The sequence below is a fragment of the Oncorhynchus masou genome, chromosome 20 (assembly GCF_036934945.1).
Source record: "Oncorhynchus masou masou isolate Uvic2021 chromosome 20, UVic_Omas_1.1, whole genome shotgun sequence".
NCBI lineage: Eukaryota > Metazoa > Chordata > Actinopteri > Salmoniformes > Salmonidae > Oncorhynchus > Oncorhynchus masou.
In genome coordinates, this window is record NC_088231.1 from 8,263,528 (window position 1) to 8,280,205 (window position 16,678).

At 42.2% G+C, this 16,678-nt stretch overlaps 1 protein-coding gene across 3 annotated transcripts in view; it reads right to left on the reverse strand.

The window, feature by feature from the left end:
• Positions 1 to 16,047, reverse strand: part of LOC135506811 (large neutral amino acids transporter small subunit 3-like) — a 46,464-nt gene extending 30,417 nt beyond the window's left edge. The window contains exons 1-4 of one of the 3 annotated variants that reach the window (XM_064926191.1): positions 15,895 to 16,047; positions 11,816 to 11,909; positions 831 to 986; positions 209 to 392 (exon numbers count right to left, since the gene is read on the reverse strand). In XM_064926191.1, coding sequence (XP_064782263.1) covers positions 209 to 392; positions 831 to 984 — 338 coding nt within the window. In that variant the 5' untranslated portion in view covers positions 985 to 986; positions 11,816 to 11,909; positions 15,895 to 16,047. Of the gene's footprint in view, positions 1 to 208; positions 393 to 830; positions 992 to 11,815; positions 11,910 to 15,894 lie in introns of all 3 variants that reach the window. The other 2 variants (XM_064926189.1, XM_064926190.1) reach the window with 2 other exon arrangements.
• Positions 16,048 to 16,678: the final 631 nt, after the last annotated feature.

The window sequence follows — 16,678 nt, forward strand, 5'->3', positions numbered from 1 at the left end:
ATGGTTGTGAAGATAATGATTAAGGTCAGATGATGAAGATGATAATTGTTTAAATAATATTAATGATGACAATGCTCAATGATAATTGCGATGATGATTGTAATAATAATGATGATGATGACGATGGTGAAGATGACAATCACAGTGTAGATGATGATGATATACTATTATTATAATGATGATGGCGACGATGTTTCCCGTCTTTTACCTGCCGAGGAGGCGGAGTGGGCGGGGCCCGTACTTGTCCATCAGGATACCTAGCGGCAGAGTGGCTGCACTCAGCAGGAAGGAGCCAATGGTAAAGCCCAGATTCAACATCTCTTCCTGGTCCACGCAGCTATGCCAGATACCACTGTCCCACGAACTGATGTTACTGAACACTGTCTCGTTGTCTGGGAGGAGGGTGGAGAGAGATGGAAGAGAGAGGGGGGAGAAGGAGAAGGGTAAGGAGGTGGAGAGAGAGAGGGGAGTATACAAGACACAGGAATCCACATGTGCTATAGACATATATTATCTATGGACGTATACAGGGGCAAATCCCAAGTTCCACTGGAGATGAATTGTCACTTAGTCAAGCATTGATATCAGTGGTAGTTAGGATTCACCCCACCGTATCTATGCACAGGTTTATGTATACCTGGGGTCAATTCCATTTCAATTCCAGACAATTCAGGAAGTACACTGAAATTCTCTTAAGTGCTTTTCAATGAGGAACATTTTGAATTGGCATTTGGTCTTCTTTCTGAATTGACTGGAATTGAAATGGAATGGACCCCAACCCTGAAGTATACCATATCCCTGTGTGAGTGTTACCATGGATGGGGACGTACTTATGCAGAGGTGTGAGTAGAAGCCCTCGTTCTTGAGCATGATGAGTAGCGATCCCCAGCCCAGCAGCACAGCAGAGAACAGCAGGTTCTCTATGACCGCAGTCACCGCCATCCACCAGCGCCTACGATAGGCCTGGGCCAGAGAAGGAGCCATCGCTGCTCTGGGGGGAGAGAGAGAGAGAGAGAGAGAGAGAGAGAGAGAGAGCGAGAGAGAGATAGCAAGAGAGAGAGAGGGAAAGGGAAAGATAGGGAAAGGGAGGTAGAGAGAGAGAGCAAGAGGGAGAGAGCGAGAGCGAGAGCAAGAGAGCGATAGCGAGAGAGAGAGAGAGAGGGAGAGGGAAAGGGAGGGAAAGGGAGGTAGAGAGAGAGAGAGAAGGAGAAGGTGGTAAAAAGAAAAAGACCAGAGGAAGATAGAGGAGAGGGAGTTTAACATTTAACAATCCCTTCTAACAGAATTAAGTACCGCACACACAGTCCGTACAGAACTTTAATGTTGCATCAACAACTTCAAAGGTCTACAAAAACTACACAATACATATCAAAGCAAGAAAGGATGTTTTTTTTAAGTATACAGCTACTTTCCTCCTCACTTTCATCTGAGCTCAGAGAGCAACAAAAAGAGAGGAACAGCAATACAAACTCTCTGTGGGATACTACTACTGAGAGTGAGGTTAACCCCATGACTGACTCATCATCACCACCATCATGGCAACAACATAACTCTGGTTTCCGGAAAGACGCTGTGATGAATAGTTTCTCTGCCAGTTCTGTTATAATCCCTGAATATGTTCACATTGACTATAAAACATTCTATAAAACATTCTATAAAACATACTATCATATAAAATATTCTATAAAACATTTAAAACATTCTATAAAACATATAAAACATTCTATAAAACATAAAACATTCTATAAAACATATTCTATAAAACATTCTATAAAACATATAAAACATTCTATAAAACATTCTATAAAACATATCGCTAAGCAAGAGGAGTATCCTAGAAACTCAGGGTTGGGCGGATTACTTGAAAAATAAGATTGTGGCCAGTAAAAGAGGTTAAAGGTAATTTGAATGATAAATATTCCGATAGACAGATGTAACAGATCAAATTATTTTATGAATTGGATGATCAATTGTGCAAATACTCTGAATGTAGACTCTTCTAAGTTTGCAAAAACACATAGATCTGTCTGTGATGTAGTGCTGAACGATTAACCGAAATGTTGGTTATTTATCATTTTTGTCAGTTTCAATTGTTTTGAATTCCATTGTTTTTTTGTTTATGTTTTGTGAGCTCAATACGCACATTGCCAGTTCCTCTAGCGATAAATCAGATCAAGCCCGAATTAGGGAGTTTTAGTTTCCAACAGGCGAAAATTCTACTTAGTTTAGCGCAGAAAACCTGGTAATTAACTACAATGACCATAGTCCACTGCTACATTAGAATGCGTGATTGAGAGCAGTTGCTTTGTGAGGAACTCTACCTGAAAATACATTATCTAAATGATTGATAATTGTTATTCAGCAGTCATAGAAGTATGCCTTATTTACCTTGAAGATCAACAGCTAGAGAAGAGATGACGTGGAATGAAACAATAAAGTAGTCAAATATATGTTTTATATAAATATTTTATTCAAATAATGTAACTAGATGGTGGTTAATAAGTGATGGTCTGGTCTGGAATGGTCTGTCTAACGTTATTTTATTCATTGTTTTAGTCTGTGTTGTTACAGCATTCAACCCACATAATGCAGAGTGCATTTAATGTTTACAAAAAATAATCTAAACCAAAATCGAAAACCGTGATTATTTTTTGAACTATCAAACTGACCCCAAAAAGCACTAAATCGCTCAGCACTGCTGCAAAGGCAGAACGGTAGATTTGAGAGAACTCATTTCCACTGTAACTAGAGGTTTAGCCGAGTAAGCAGCTGATTTGTGCTTGAGAAGTGAACAGGATGTGGCTGTGTTGACTAATTTCAAAATCCAATTAAAATGTGGGATGATTCAGTTCTCAGTAAATTGGGGTCTGATGTTTTTTGGTTTAAAAATATTTCCTGTGGAAAGCAACCAGGGAAAGCAAATGTTGCAGTTTTGGAGATTTCAAATAGATTAGAAAAAAGGGAAAGGCTCCCATTCCCACTGAAAGGTGACTTCAAAGCTGTGTGGCTCAGCACAGCTTTCAAAAACTTGCCATCTCAGTGTGTTTGAGGCAATCACTTGAAGCCCACATCTTGATATTAGATGAAGTAATCCAAAACGTAATGAGCTGTTTTTAAGAATGTAACTGTAATCAGATTACTTGTGTTTACATATTTTTGGGGTTGATTACAGTTACTTCAGTTTTGTAATCTGATTACGTAATCCCGGTTACATGTAATCTGTTAGTACTAGAAGTCAACCGATTAATCGGAATGGCCGATTAATTATGACAGATTTCAAGTTTTCATAACAATCGGTAATCGGCATTTTTGGACACCGATTGTGGCCGATCAAAAAAATAATAATAATTACCTTTATTTAACTAGGCAAGTCAGTTAAGAACACATTCTTATTTTCAATGACGGCCTAGGAACGGTGGATAACTGCCTTGTTCAGGGGCAGAACGACAGATTTTTACCTTGTCAGCTCGGGGATTCGATCTTGCAACCTTCCGGTTACGAGTCCAACACTCTAACCACTTGCCTTACATTGCAATCCACATGGAACCTGCGTGGCCGGCTGACTACCTGTTACGCGAGTGCAGCAAGAAGCCAAGGTAAGTTGCTAGCTAGCATTAAATTTATCTTATAAAAAACAAATCAGCCTTAACATAATCACTAGTTAACTACACATGGTTGATGATATTACTAGTTCATCTAGCGTGTCCTGCATTGCATTTAATCGATGCGGTGCCTGTTAATTTCTCATCGAATCACAGCCTACTTCCAAATGGGTGATGATTTAACAAGCACTGTCGTTGCACCAAAGTGTACCTAACCATAAACATCAATGCCTTTCTTTAAAATCAATACACACGTATATATTTTTTAACCTGCATATTTAGTTAATATTGCCTGCTAATATGACTTTCTTTTAACTAGAGAAATTGTTTCACTTCTCTTGCGTTCTGTGCAACAGAGTCAGGGTATATGCAGCAGTTTGGGCCACCTGGCTCGTTGCAAACTGTGTGAGGACCATTTATTCCTAACAAAGACCGTAATTAATTTGCCAGAATTGTACATAATTATGACATAACATTGAAGGTTGTACAATGTAACAGCACTATATAGACTTAGGGATGCCACCCGTTAGATAAAATACGTAACGGTTCTGTATTTCACTGAAAGAATAAACATTTTGTTTTCTAAATGATAGTTTCCGGATTTGACCATATTAATGACCTAAGGCTCGTATTTCTGTGTGTTATCATGTTATAATTAAGTCTATGATTTGATATTTGATAGAGCAGTCTGACTGAGCAGTGGTTGGCATCAGCAGGCTCGTAAGCATTCATTCAAACAGCACTTTTGTGAGTTTGCCAGCAGCTCTTCCCTGTGCTTCAAGCATTGAGCTGTTTATGACTTCAAGTCTATCAACTCCCGAGATTAGGCTGGTGTAACCGATGTGAGATGGCTAGCTAGTTAGCGGAGTGCGCGCTAATAGCGTTTCAATCGGTGCGGGACTCTTAGACCTTGAAGTAGCTGTTCCACTTGCTCTGCAAGGGCTGCGCTGCGGCATTTGTGGAGCAATGGATAACTATGCTTCGAGGGTGGATGTTTTTGATGTGTTCCTGGTTCGAGCCCAGGTAGGGGCAAGGAGAGAGGCGGAAGCTATACTGTTACACTGGCAATACTAAAGTGCCTATAAGAACATCCAATAGTCAAAGGAATATGACATACAAATGGTATAGAGATAAATAGTCCTATAATTCCTATAATAACTACAACCTTAAACCTCTTACCTGGGAATATTGAAGACTCATGTTAATAAAAGGAACCACCAGCTTTCATATGTTCTCATGTTCTGAGCCATGAACTTAAACGTTGGCTTTTTTACATGGTATTGTCACGCCCTGATCATAGAGAGCCCTTGGTTCTCTATGGAGTTGAAGGTCAGGGCGTGACTAGTGGGTGTTCTAGTTAATTATTTCTATGTTGGTATTTTGTATGGTTCCCAATTAGAGGCAGCTGGTAATCGTTGCTTCTAATTGGGGATCATATTTAGGTAGCCATTTTTCCCACCTGTGTTTGTGGGATATTGTTTGTGTATGTGCTTGTTGCACCAAGTAAGTACCGTTTCGTTATTTGTTTATTGTTTTTGTTTGAAAGTTTCCCTTAAATAAAAGATGTGGAACTCTAATCACACTGCGCCTTGGTCCGTCCATTTTCAGGGGTGTGACAGAATATCCCACCAAGCAAGGACCAAGCAGCGTGTGATGGAGGTAAAGGAGTTTTGGACCTGGGAAGAAATCATGGGAGGTTGTGAGACCCTTCCTTGGAATGGAGACAACAAGGACGGTGGAAGGACAGCGACAACGCCGGGGACCGCGGCCACAGAAACCCAAAGGTTTTTTGGGGGAGGCACAAGGTGTGGTCGGCCGAGCCAAAGAGAGCCAAAGCCCACCTGGGAGTCGATGGAGCAGTGTGAGGAGGGATATCGGAGAATGATGTTGGCTAGGAGTATGCTGCAGCGCAAGCGTGCTGAAGAGCGTGACACCAGTCTGGTGCCATCTGTGCCAGCTCCCCGCACTTGCCCTGAAGAGCCAGGGACCGTCAGGGAGGCGATGGAGAAGTTGGGATAAAGAGAGAGGAGAGAAATGTTATGTAGGTGTGTTCTGCATGGCATCTGACCTGAAGAGCCTGTCAGCAGTCTGGTGAGTCCTGTGGAACTCTAATCACGCTGCGCCTTGGTCCGTCCATTTTCACGAGCGTAACAGGCACATATTGCACTTTTACTTTCTTCTCCAACACTTTGTTTTTGCATTATTGAAACCAAATTGAACATTTCATTATTTATTTGAGGCTAAATTGATTTTATTGATAAATTAAGTTAAAATAAGTGTTCATTCAGTATTGTTGTAATTGTCATTATTACAAATAAGTTAATCGTCCAATTAATCGGTATAGGCTTTTTTTGGTCCTCCAATAATCGATATGAGCGTTGAAAAATCATAATCGGCCCACCTCTAGTTAGTACGTAATTCTGACCGTACAATAACTGCTTGAAAAAAAACAGGGACAGTTTCCCTGTTAGTGTAGGTGGAAAGATCTACCTGCAATGAGGAAGGAGAGAGGAATCAGGGATTGGTGTAAAGAGGACAAAAGAGCTGAATGGTGAGTGGAGTAGTGACCCCTGAATTGACCTTATTGCTGTGTGTCTGACTTCACGCCGTGGACCTATCAGGTATCAAACAGCAGGGACTGACACGAACACACACCCTGTTATTTGCACATGCCTATGGCACACACATATATGCACACGGCCTGACGTAGTGAGGGAGGGTTTAGACTCGTAAAATGTGCCTTGTAAAAAAATTGAAAATCTAGTGAGGAGATTTTATAACTCACAAATATGCATGTTTGCCTGTGGCCAATAGGCATGAAGTCTGTATGCACTAGGAAGTGGTTGTCAGATGTACAGTACCAGTCAAAAGTTTGGATACATACTCATTCCAGGGTTTCTTTATTTTTACTATTTTCTACATTGTAGAATAATAATGAAGACATCAAAACTATGAAATAACACATATCGAATCATGTAGTAACCAAAATGTTAAACAAATATATTTTATATTTGAGATTCTACAAAGTAGCCACCCTTTGCCTTGACAGTTTTTCACACTCTTGGTATTCTCTCAACCAGCTTCGTGAGGTAGGCACCTGGAAAGCATTTCAATTGACAGGTGTGCCTAGTTAAAAGTTAATTTGTGGAATTTCTTACCTTAATGTGTTTGAGCCAATCAGTTGCATTGTGACAAGGTAGGGGTGGTATACAAAAAATAGCCCTATTTGGTAAAAAAACAAGTCCATATTTTGGCAAGAACAGCTCAAATAAGCTAAGAGAAATGACGGTCCTTCAGGACTTTAAGACATGAAGGTCAGTCAATCCGGAAAATTTGAAGAACTTTGAAAATTTCTTCAAGTGCAGTCGCAAAAACCATCAAGCGCTGTCTCTCATGAGGACTGCCACAGGAAAGGAAGACCCAGAGTTACCTCTGCTGCAGAGGTTAAGTTCATTAGAGTTACCAACCTCAGAAATTGCAGGCCAAATAAATGCTTCAGATTTCAAGTAACAGACACATCTCAACATCAACTGTTCGGAGGAGACTGTGGGAACTCCTTCAAGACAGTTGGAAAAGCATTCCAGGTAAAGCTGGTTGAGAGAATGCCAAGAGTGTGCAAAGCTGTCATCAAGGCAAAGGGTGGCTACTTTGAAGAATCTCAAATATAAAATATATTTTGATTTGTTTAACACTTTTGGTTACTAAATTATTCCATGTGTGTTATTTTATAGTTTTGATGTCTTCACTATTATTCTACAATGTAGAAAATAGTACAAATAAAGAGAAACCCTTGAATGAGTAGGTATGTCCAAACTTTTGACTGGTACTGTAAGTGTGAATACATGCCATTTTATCTGTGACTGTGTGTGTAGGGAAAACAGGTTTGACTGAGGGTCTATTACCTCTCTTGAACACGTGCCTGCAGCCAGACTGGGACTCCTGCCAGCTGGGGACAAAAATAGCTGCAGTGGTCACAGACCTAGTGACACTTAACTACACTAGTACACTACATGGGAACACATATATGTTGCACAGAATACCTGGTTATTACAATGTCTGGAGAAATGTTTAAAGGGAAACATCAAATTGGTCATCTCTTGCACCACCCCAACATCAACATATGAAATCGGCGGGTTTCTTTGTTTGTCGTCACAAAGATAGAAGATACGTTTTTTCCGATGACATCATCCGGAGACACTGATGACATCATCGACTGTGAATCATGTGATTTTAACCAACTATTAGGTTACTTACTACCACATCTACATAAGGATCTTGTACCTGGAACGTGCTCATACTGAACCCAAACATTGGAGAGTGTTAGACTTTGACCTCTAAACCCTGACCTTTATGCTCCTTATGACACAGAAATGTATGATGGAGTATCGAAGATGACCTTTCTGAACCCTCCAATTTAATTTAGGCGAGTATTAAGCAGACCGGGCTCGGTTCCATGAGGGGGCAAAAGAGAGCTTAGCCCACCTCAGTTGAAACGTGTGCTCCCTCAGTTTTAGTTACAAGTTCCTATATAAAAATAGCAAAAAAAGTTCAAATGATTGAGTGACAGGTTGGCGCAAAATCTGTATCTCCCCTGCGCTGTGTCCACAAGCGCCGCCAGGATCATGTCTCCATAGCTCCCTCCACCTCCAACTGTCCCTGACGAACTTGGAACACAGGAGCCAGCAAGGTTAGCCTAGAATCCTACCCTAGACGCAGGTTTTCTGTCCAAAAACATTATTTTAACTGGTTCATAGAAAGAGTGGCTGGAATACTCAATATAAGTCCAATGCAAGAACCCAAATGACGCCTCTCTGTATAGCTACATATCGGTGTGTTTCTTCATAGAAATAGATACATTCTATTATGGTTTTCTTAGAAGCCTATTGGTTGTCGTGCTTGGAAATGGAACTGTACGTATTAGAAACGTTTATTGTAGGCCGCCATTACTTAATTGATTACGTGGGTCGAATATTTTTATTTTTTTATTTATTTCACCTTTATTTAACCAGGTAGGCAAGTTGAGAACAAGTTCTCGTTTACAATTGCGACCTGGCCAAGATAAAGCAAAGCAGTTCGACACATACAACGACACAGTTACACATGGAGTAAAACAAACATACAGTCAATAATACAGTATAAACAAGTCTATATACGATGTGAGCAAATGAGGTGAGATAAGGGAGGTAAAGGCAAAAAAAGGTCATGGTGGCAAAGTAAATACAATATAGCAAGTAAAACACTGGAATGGTAGATTTGCAATGGAAGAATGTGCAAAGTAGAAATAAAAATAATGGGGTGCAAAGGAGCAAAATAAATAAATAAATTAAATACAGTAGGGAAAGAGGTAGTTGTTTGGGCTAAATTATAGGTGGGCTATGTACAGGTGCAGTAATCTGTGAGCTGCTCTGACAGTTGGTGCTTAAAGCTAGTTAGGGAGATAAGTGTTTCCAGTTTCAGAGATTTTTGTAGTTCGTTCCAGTCATTGGCAGCTGGAAGGAGAGGCGGCCAAAGAAAGAATTGGTTTTGGGGGTGACTAGAGAGATATACCTGCTGGAGTGTGTGCTACAGGTGGGAGATGCTATGATGACCAGCGAGCTGAGATAAGGGGGGACTTTACCTAGCAGGGTCTTGTAGATGACATAGAGCCAGTGGGTTTGGCGACGAATATGAAGCGAGGGCCAGCCAACGAGAGCGTACAGGTCGCAATGGTGGGTAGTATATGGAGCTTTGGTGACAAAATGGATTGCACTGTGATAGACTGCATCCAATTTGTTGAGTAGGGTATTGGAGGCTATTTTGTAAATGACATCGCCAAAGTCGAGGATTGGTAGGATGGTCAGTTTTACAAGGGTGTGTTTGGCAGCATGAGTGAAGGATGCTTTGTTGCGAAATAGGAAGCCAATTCTAGATTTAACTTTGGATTGGAGATGTTTGATATGGGTCTGAAAGGAGAGTTTACAGTCTAACCAGACACCTAAGTATTTGTAGTTGTCCACGTATTCTAAGTCAGTGCCGTCCAGAGTAGTATGATCCACAGACGTGCATTGTGCCATATCACAACGTGTTTAGTTTGCACGCATGAATAACTAGGCTACTACTTTCAGCATTTAGTTGGCCTTCTTTTGGTAAGACAGCAGTGTGTACGGCTGCATTCACATAGTGTTATGCATTTATTACAAACAGCCTATCTATCTTGTAGCCTATATTCATTACCAAAATGATACAGCGCAGTGGAGATCAGCTATTTTAAAAGCACCTCTTGATGCTATGGGGGCGCTATTTCATTTTTGGATAAAAAGACGTGCCCGTTTTAAGCGCAATATTTTGTCACAAAAAGATGCTCGACTATGCATATAATTGATAGCTTTGGAAAGAAAACACTCTGACGTTTCCAGAACTGCAAAAGATATTCTCTGTGCGTGCCCTGGAACGTGAGCTACAGGCAAAACCAAGATGAAACGGCATCCAGGAAATCAGCAGGATTTTTGAGGTTCCGTTTTCCATTGTCTCCTTATATGGCTGTGAATGCGAGAGGAATGAGCCTGCCCTTTCTGTCGTTTCCCCAAGGTGTCTGCAGCATTGTGACGTATTTGTAGGCATATCATTGGAAGATTGACCATAAGAGACCACATTTACCAGGTGTCCGCCCGGTGTCCTGCGCCGAAATTGGTGCGCAAACCTCAGCTGCAAGTATTTTTCCATGGAATTCAGAGAAGAAAGCAGGCTTCCACGAATGATATATCAATGAAGAGATATGTGAAAAAACACCTTGAGGATTGATTCCAAACAACGTTTGCCATGTTTCGGTCGATATTATGGAGTTAATTCGGAAAATGTTTGACGTTGTTGGTGACTGAATTTTTGGTTCGTTTCGGTAGCCAAATGTGATGTACAAAACGGAGCGATTTCTCCTACACAAAGATTCTTTCAGGAAAAACTGAACATTTGCTATGTAACTGAGTGTCTCCTCATTGAAAACATCCGAAGCTCTTCAAAGGTAAATGATTTTATTTATTTGGTTATCTGGTTTTTGTGAAAATGTTGTGTGCTAAATGCTACTCAAAATGCTAAGCTAGCTTTGCATACTCTTACACAAATTAGTGAATTGCTATGGTTCAAAAACATATTTTGAAAATCTGAGATGACAGTGTTGTTAAGAAAAGGCTAAGCTTGAGAGCAGGTGCATTATTTTCATTTTATTTGCGATTTTCAGAAATCGTTAACGTTGCGTTATGCTAATGAGCCTGAGGCTTTATTCACGATCCCGGATCCGGGATGGGGAGTATCAAGAGGTTTTAAAAGCACTCAATCAATGGTCTTGGAGTCTCGGCATTTGAACTTTATGTTTATTGAATTCAATATCATTCCAATGCAAGAACCCACCAAAATTATACTTTTTCACTGATTTCAACTAACCCCTTAGTCATTTTATCCTGGTGCCGGGTCTGAAGTGATGACCCCTTCTGAAGAATCCCCCTCCCCTGTCCATTTTGGTTGATCTTACTCGCCATCTCTTTTGTCTCTGTCTCTCTGATTCTTTTGACTCCGATGCCCCCCCAGCAGAACACATAAAGTTGTACCTCAACCTTGAAAGGGCCAGAGGATGGGCCCAAAATGGCACCCAACTCGCTTTATAGTGCACTATAGGAATAGCGTGCCCATTTGGGACACAATCAGAGAGATAGCACCTGCCACACGAGTCCTGTCCACAATGACTGACTGACTGGTTGGTTGGTTGTGTCATGCTCGCTATGATGACGATCACCAACAGGATGTCACGTCACTTCCAACCATCATTCACCTGGAGACAGCAGGTAGCCTTGCGGTTAAGCGTGTTGGGCCAGTAACCGAAAGGTTGCTGGTTTGTATCCCCGAGCCAGCTCGGTGAAAAATATGTCGATGTGCCCTTGCGCAAGGTACTTAACTCTAGTTGTTCTGGAAGGGAGTGTCAGCTAAATGACAAAACAGGGAGATGTGGCTTGATGGTCCTAATTTCAACAGTGCTTGAAATGGGAGCAAGCACAGTTTATATTAGGTTCTGCTGTAAAATGGCGCCGGAGCAGAAGGCAGACGTTTTACGTGCCTCCAAACAATTGTGTTTTTTTTTTGTTTATCTGCGTTGTTTGTAACTTATTTGTATACTACTTTTGCACATAATGTTGCCGCTACTGTCTCTTATGACCGAAAATAAACTCTGGACTGCGATTACTTACGGACTAGCAGAATCCTTTTACTTCTTTCACGACTCTGGCGAGCCCGAGGCGGAGGATATACAGCTCCCTTGGAAACAGGCCCGACCCCTGTGATCTGCGTGAAGAGGAGGAGGAAAAAGAGAGGCTGGAGGGCGGGCTGCCTTCTGAGGAGTAGTAGGCGATCTCATAAACCCCCACTCCCCTCAATTCTGCTCACAAACATGCAATCTTTGGACAATAAAATGGAAGCGTTATTGGGAAGATTAAACTACCAACGGGAAATTAAAAACTGTAACATCTTATACTTCACGGAGTCGTGGCTGAACGACTACAATATCAACATACATGTTGGCTGGTTATGCGATGTACCGGCAGGATAGAACAGCGGCGACTGGTAAGACAAGGGGTGGAGATCTATGTATTTTTGTAAACAACAGTTGGCGCACGATATCTAAGGAAGTCTTGAGCCATTGCTCGACTGAGGTAAAGTTTCTCATGATAAGCTGCAGACCACACTACCTACCGAGAGAGTTCTCATCTATATTCTTTGTAGTTGTTTACATACCACAGTCAGAGGCTCTAACCCAGAAGCTTATAAGAAATCCCGCTATGCCCTCCGACGAACCATCAAACAGGCAAAACGTCAATACAGGACTAAGATCGAGTCGTACAACACTGGCTCTGACGCTCGTCGGATGTAGCAGGGCCTGCAAACTATTACAGACTACAAAGGGAAGCACAGCCGAGAGCTGCCCAGTGACACAAGCCTACCGGACGAGCTAAACTACTTCTATGCACGCTTCGAGGCAAGCAACACTGAAACATGCATGAGAGCACCAGCAGGACCGGAAGACTGTATGATCAAGCTCTCCGCAGCCTTTAGACAGGTCAACATTCACAAGGCCGCAGGGCCAGACGGATTAACAGGACATGACTCCGAGCATGCGCTGACCAACTGGCAAGTGTCTTCACTGACATTTTCAACCTCTCCATGTCCGAGTCTGTAATACCAACATATTTTAAGCAGACCACTATAGTGCCTGTACCCAAGAACACTAAGGCAACCTGCCTAAATGACTACTGACCCCTAGCACTCACGTCTGTAGCCATGAAGTGCTTGGAAAGGCTGGTCATGGCTCACATCAACACTATCATCCCAGAAACCCGGGACCCATTCTAATTTGCATACCGCCCCAACAGATCCACAGATGATGCAGTCTCTATTGCACTCCACACTGCCCTTTCCCACCTGGACAAAAAGAACACCTATTCATTGACTACAGCTCAGCGTTCAACATCCTAGTGCCCTCAAAGCTCATCAATAAGCTAAGGACCCTGGAACTAAACAGCTCCCTCTGCAACTCGATTCTGGTCTTCCTGATGGGCCGCCCCCAGGTGGTAAGGGTAGGTAACAACACATCCGCCACGCTGATCCTCAACACAGGACCCCCCATGGGTGCGTGCTCATCCCTCCCTCCCCCCTCTGTACTCCCTGTTCACTCATGACTGCACGGCCAGGCACGACTCCAACACCTTCATTAAATTTGCCGATGACACAACAGTAGAAGGCCTGATCACCAACAACGAGACAGCCTATAGGGTGGAGGTCAGACACCTGGACGTGTGATGCCAGGACAACAACCTCTCCCTCAACGTGTCTAAGACAAAAGAGATGATTGTGGACTACAGGAAGAAGAGGACCGAGCATGCCCTCATTCTCATCGGCAGGGGCTGCAGTGGAGCAGGTTGAGAGCTTCAAGTTCCTTGGTGTCCACATCACCAACAAACTAACATGGTCCAAGCACACCAAGACAGTCGTGAAGCGGGCACGACAAAACCTATTCCCCCTCAGGGGATTGAAAAGATTTGGCATGGGTCCTCAGATCCTCAAAAGTGCTACAGCTGCACCATTGAGAGTATCCTGACTGGTTGCATCACTGCCTGGTATGGCAACTGCTCGTCCTTCGACCGCAAGGCACTATAGAGGGTAGTGCAAACGGCCCAGTACATCACTGGGGCCAAGCTTCCTGCCATCCAGGACCTCAATACCAGGCAGTGTCAGAGGAGGGCCCTAAAAAGTGTTAAAGACTCCAGCCACCCTATTCATAGACTGTTCTCTCTGCTACCACACGGCAAGCGGTACCGGAGCGCCAAGTCTAGGTCCAAGAGGCTTCTAAACAGGTTCTACCCCCAAGCCATAAGACTCCTGAACATCTAGTCAAATGGCTACCCAGACTATTCACATTGCCCTCTCCACACCACTGCCACTCTGTTGCCATTTGTGCATAGTCACTTCAATTAACTCTACCTACATGTACATACTACCTCAACTAACTGATGCCCCCGAACATTGACTCTATACCGGCCCTGTATATATTGTTACTATTTTACTGCTCCTCTTTAATAATTACTTGTTACTTTTACGTCTTATTCTTTATTTCTTTTTTTAACTGCACTGTGGGTTAGGGGCTCGTAAGTAAGCATCTCGCTCTAAGGGCTACACCTGTTGTATTTGGGGGATGTGGATAATAAAATTTGATTTGATATGCAATTCTTAAGCCAATATTCCATAAGAAGTGCTGGAACTCCAGACACAGAAAATGTGAGGAGCCTGTACATAGTACCGGTGTGTTCTGGCCAGATTCAGGCACTGATCATGAGTCATTTTTTGTTTAGTGTGCTGGTAGAACCAAAGAAAAAAAGGGGGGAAATAGTTTGTCAAATAAGTATCTCTCTTTTTCACAGGAAGATGGAGCCCGACTGAAATGGCAGCTCTGCTTCTAGCTCCTACACAACTTCTCAGTATTTTTGTTGGTTGTGTGTCTTCCACCCAGTGCCCTGCCCTAAACTTAGTCACTGTCACTAACTGGCTACCACCCGGTTACTCAACCCTGCATCTTAGAGACTGCTGATCTATGTACATAGATCGACATGGAATCATTGGTCACTTTAATAATGGAACACTGGTCGCTTTAGTTATGTTTACATACTGTATTTTAAATCAAAGCAATCTTTTTCACCTATTGCTGTATATATATATACTATTCTATCCTACATATTCTAGATATGTACAGTATGTGGATAGAATATTTAGTATGTCTATACACATATATATACTCCTAATATTTATATATTTCTGAATTCCATTCTTTTACATTTAGATCTGTGTGTTTTGTTGTGAATTGTTAGATATTACTGCACTGCTGGAGCTAGGAACACAAGCATTTTGCTACACCCGCATTAACATCTGCTAAATATGTGTATGCAACCAATAAAATTAGATTTGATTTACAAGAGAGTTGGAAAGCATCATTCTAAGAAATTCAGCAACTTTAGGAGGACTGTGGAAGTCAAAATGTAATCATAAACAAGCACTTTTATCAACTTCCACTACACTACAAGAGTTGCTGAATTTCCCATTCCTGATTTAGGCACCAGCTAAGGCAGAGTACATACACTGAGTAAATACACAATGTTTAAAACCAGGGGTGGTGAAACCGCCCCACCCCTCTCTCTCGAGCTCTCTCTTTCTGTCTGTCACTCTCCCTCTCTTTCAGCTGTTTCCACTCGTGCGGCCTGTCCGTAGGTGGTGGACGCGCGTGACCCCTCCTCGTGCTCCCGTGTGTGCGCACTGACAGCTGCGTCCAGGTGTCACCGATGGTGCCACCTTTTACGTGCACAGCGCATAGATTACGCATGGATTGCCCAGTGCTGTTTAAGTATACAAAGTTGATTATAAACAAACTACTGGTCACCCTCCATTATACTATTTTTATGGCCAAACGATACCTGAAACGTGGGAAGGGCATTGTTATGTATATAATTAGCGCCAAACACAATACTGTCAACATGTTAACTTCAGCATTGTGCAAACGGATCTAAAATTATCCGTGTCACTCGGTCTACAAAAAAAGTAATGCACATTAATAGGATAACAAATGAAAGATTATGAAAAATAAAAATGAAAAATAATGTGGGGAAAAAAACGAATACACAAGAGAAGTATTGTGCCATGTGCGTAAAGTCAAATTCCTCTTACCAGACACACAAAAGATCAGCAACATATCTGAACATGCACAAAAAAAATGGAAATTACTTACTTCAGACGCTAATCCCTGAAATAATTTATATGGTAAATGGTTAATTTCCCTTCTTTAGTGAAAAAAGGCGAGATTTAAACTGTTTGTCTGCTGCGAACACGTTACAGTCAGTCACTGTGGGTCTTGTGAAACTTCACTACATTCAGTTAGTTGCTCGTCACAACTTCATTACATTTGTATGGCTTTAAACCCCTCCTCTCTCGCTCTCTCCTTCCTAAAGTCTATATAAATGGACCCCCACCCACCCACACACACCGCAACGAGTTTCCATTTACGTATAAACGCAGCACGCTCAGTTGTCAGTGGTACTTTACAGCCTTAAAATAGAAACATTGTTACACTGCGCCACCTTGCGGCGAATACTTAAATACAAATACAATAACAACATAATACGGAGACGAATTTTTCTTGATCAGGGCCCAGGCTATAACCAGGACCAAGGGTTGTTCCTGGTGAGGTAAGCTGACATCAGGGTTTCCCAAACTCGGTCCTGCCCCGCCCCTCCCCTGGGTGCACGTTTTGGTTTTTGCCCTATCACCACACAGCTGATTCTCATCATCATCAAGCCTTGATTATTTGAATCAGCTGTGTAGTGCGAGGGCAAAAAAAAAAAGCGCATGCAGGGGAGGGAGGTCCAGGACTGAGTTTGGGAAACCCTGGCCTACATGGTGAGGGGCCATATTGAGACACACCATGGCTTTACAATGTGAAGAATACCCTAACCAGAGCAATGTATTAAAATACATGGCTCGGATCCCATCTGTCAAATTAGAAACCACAGAAA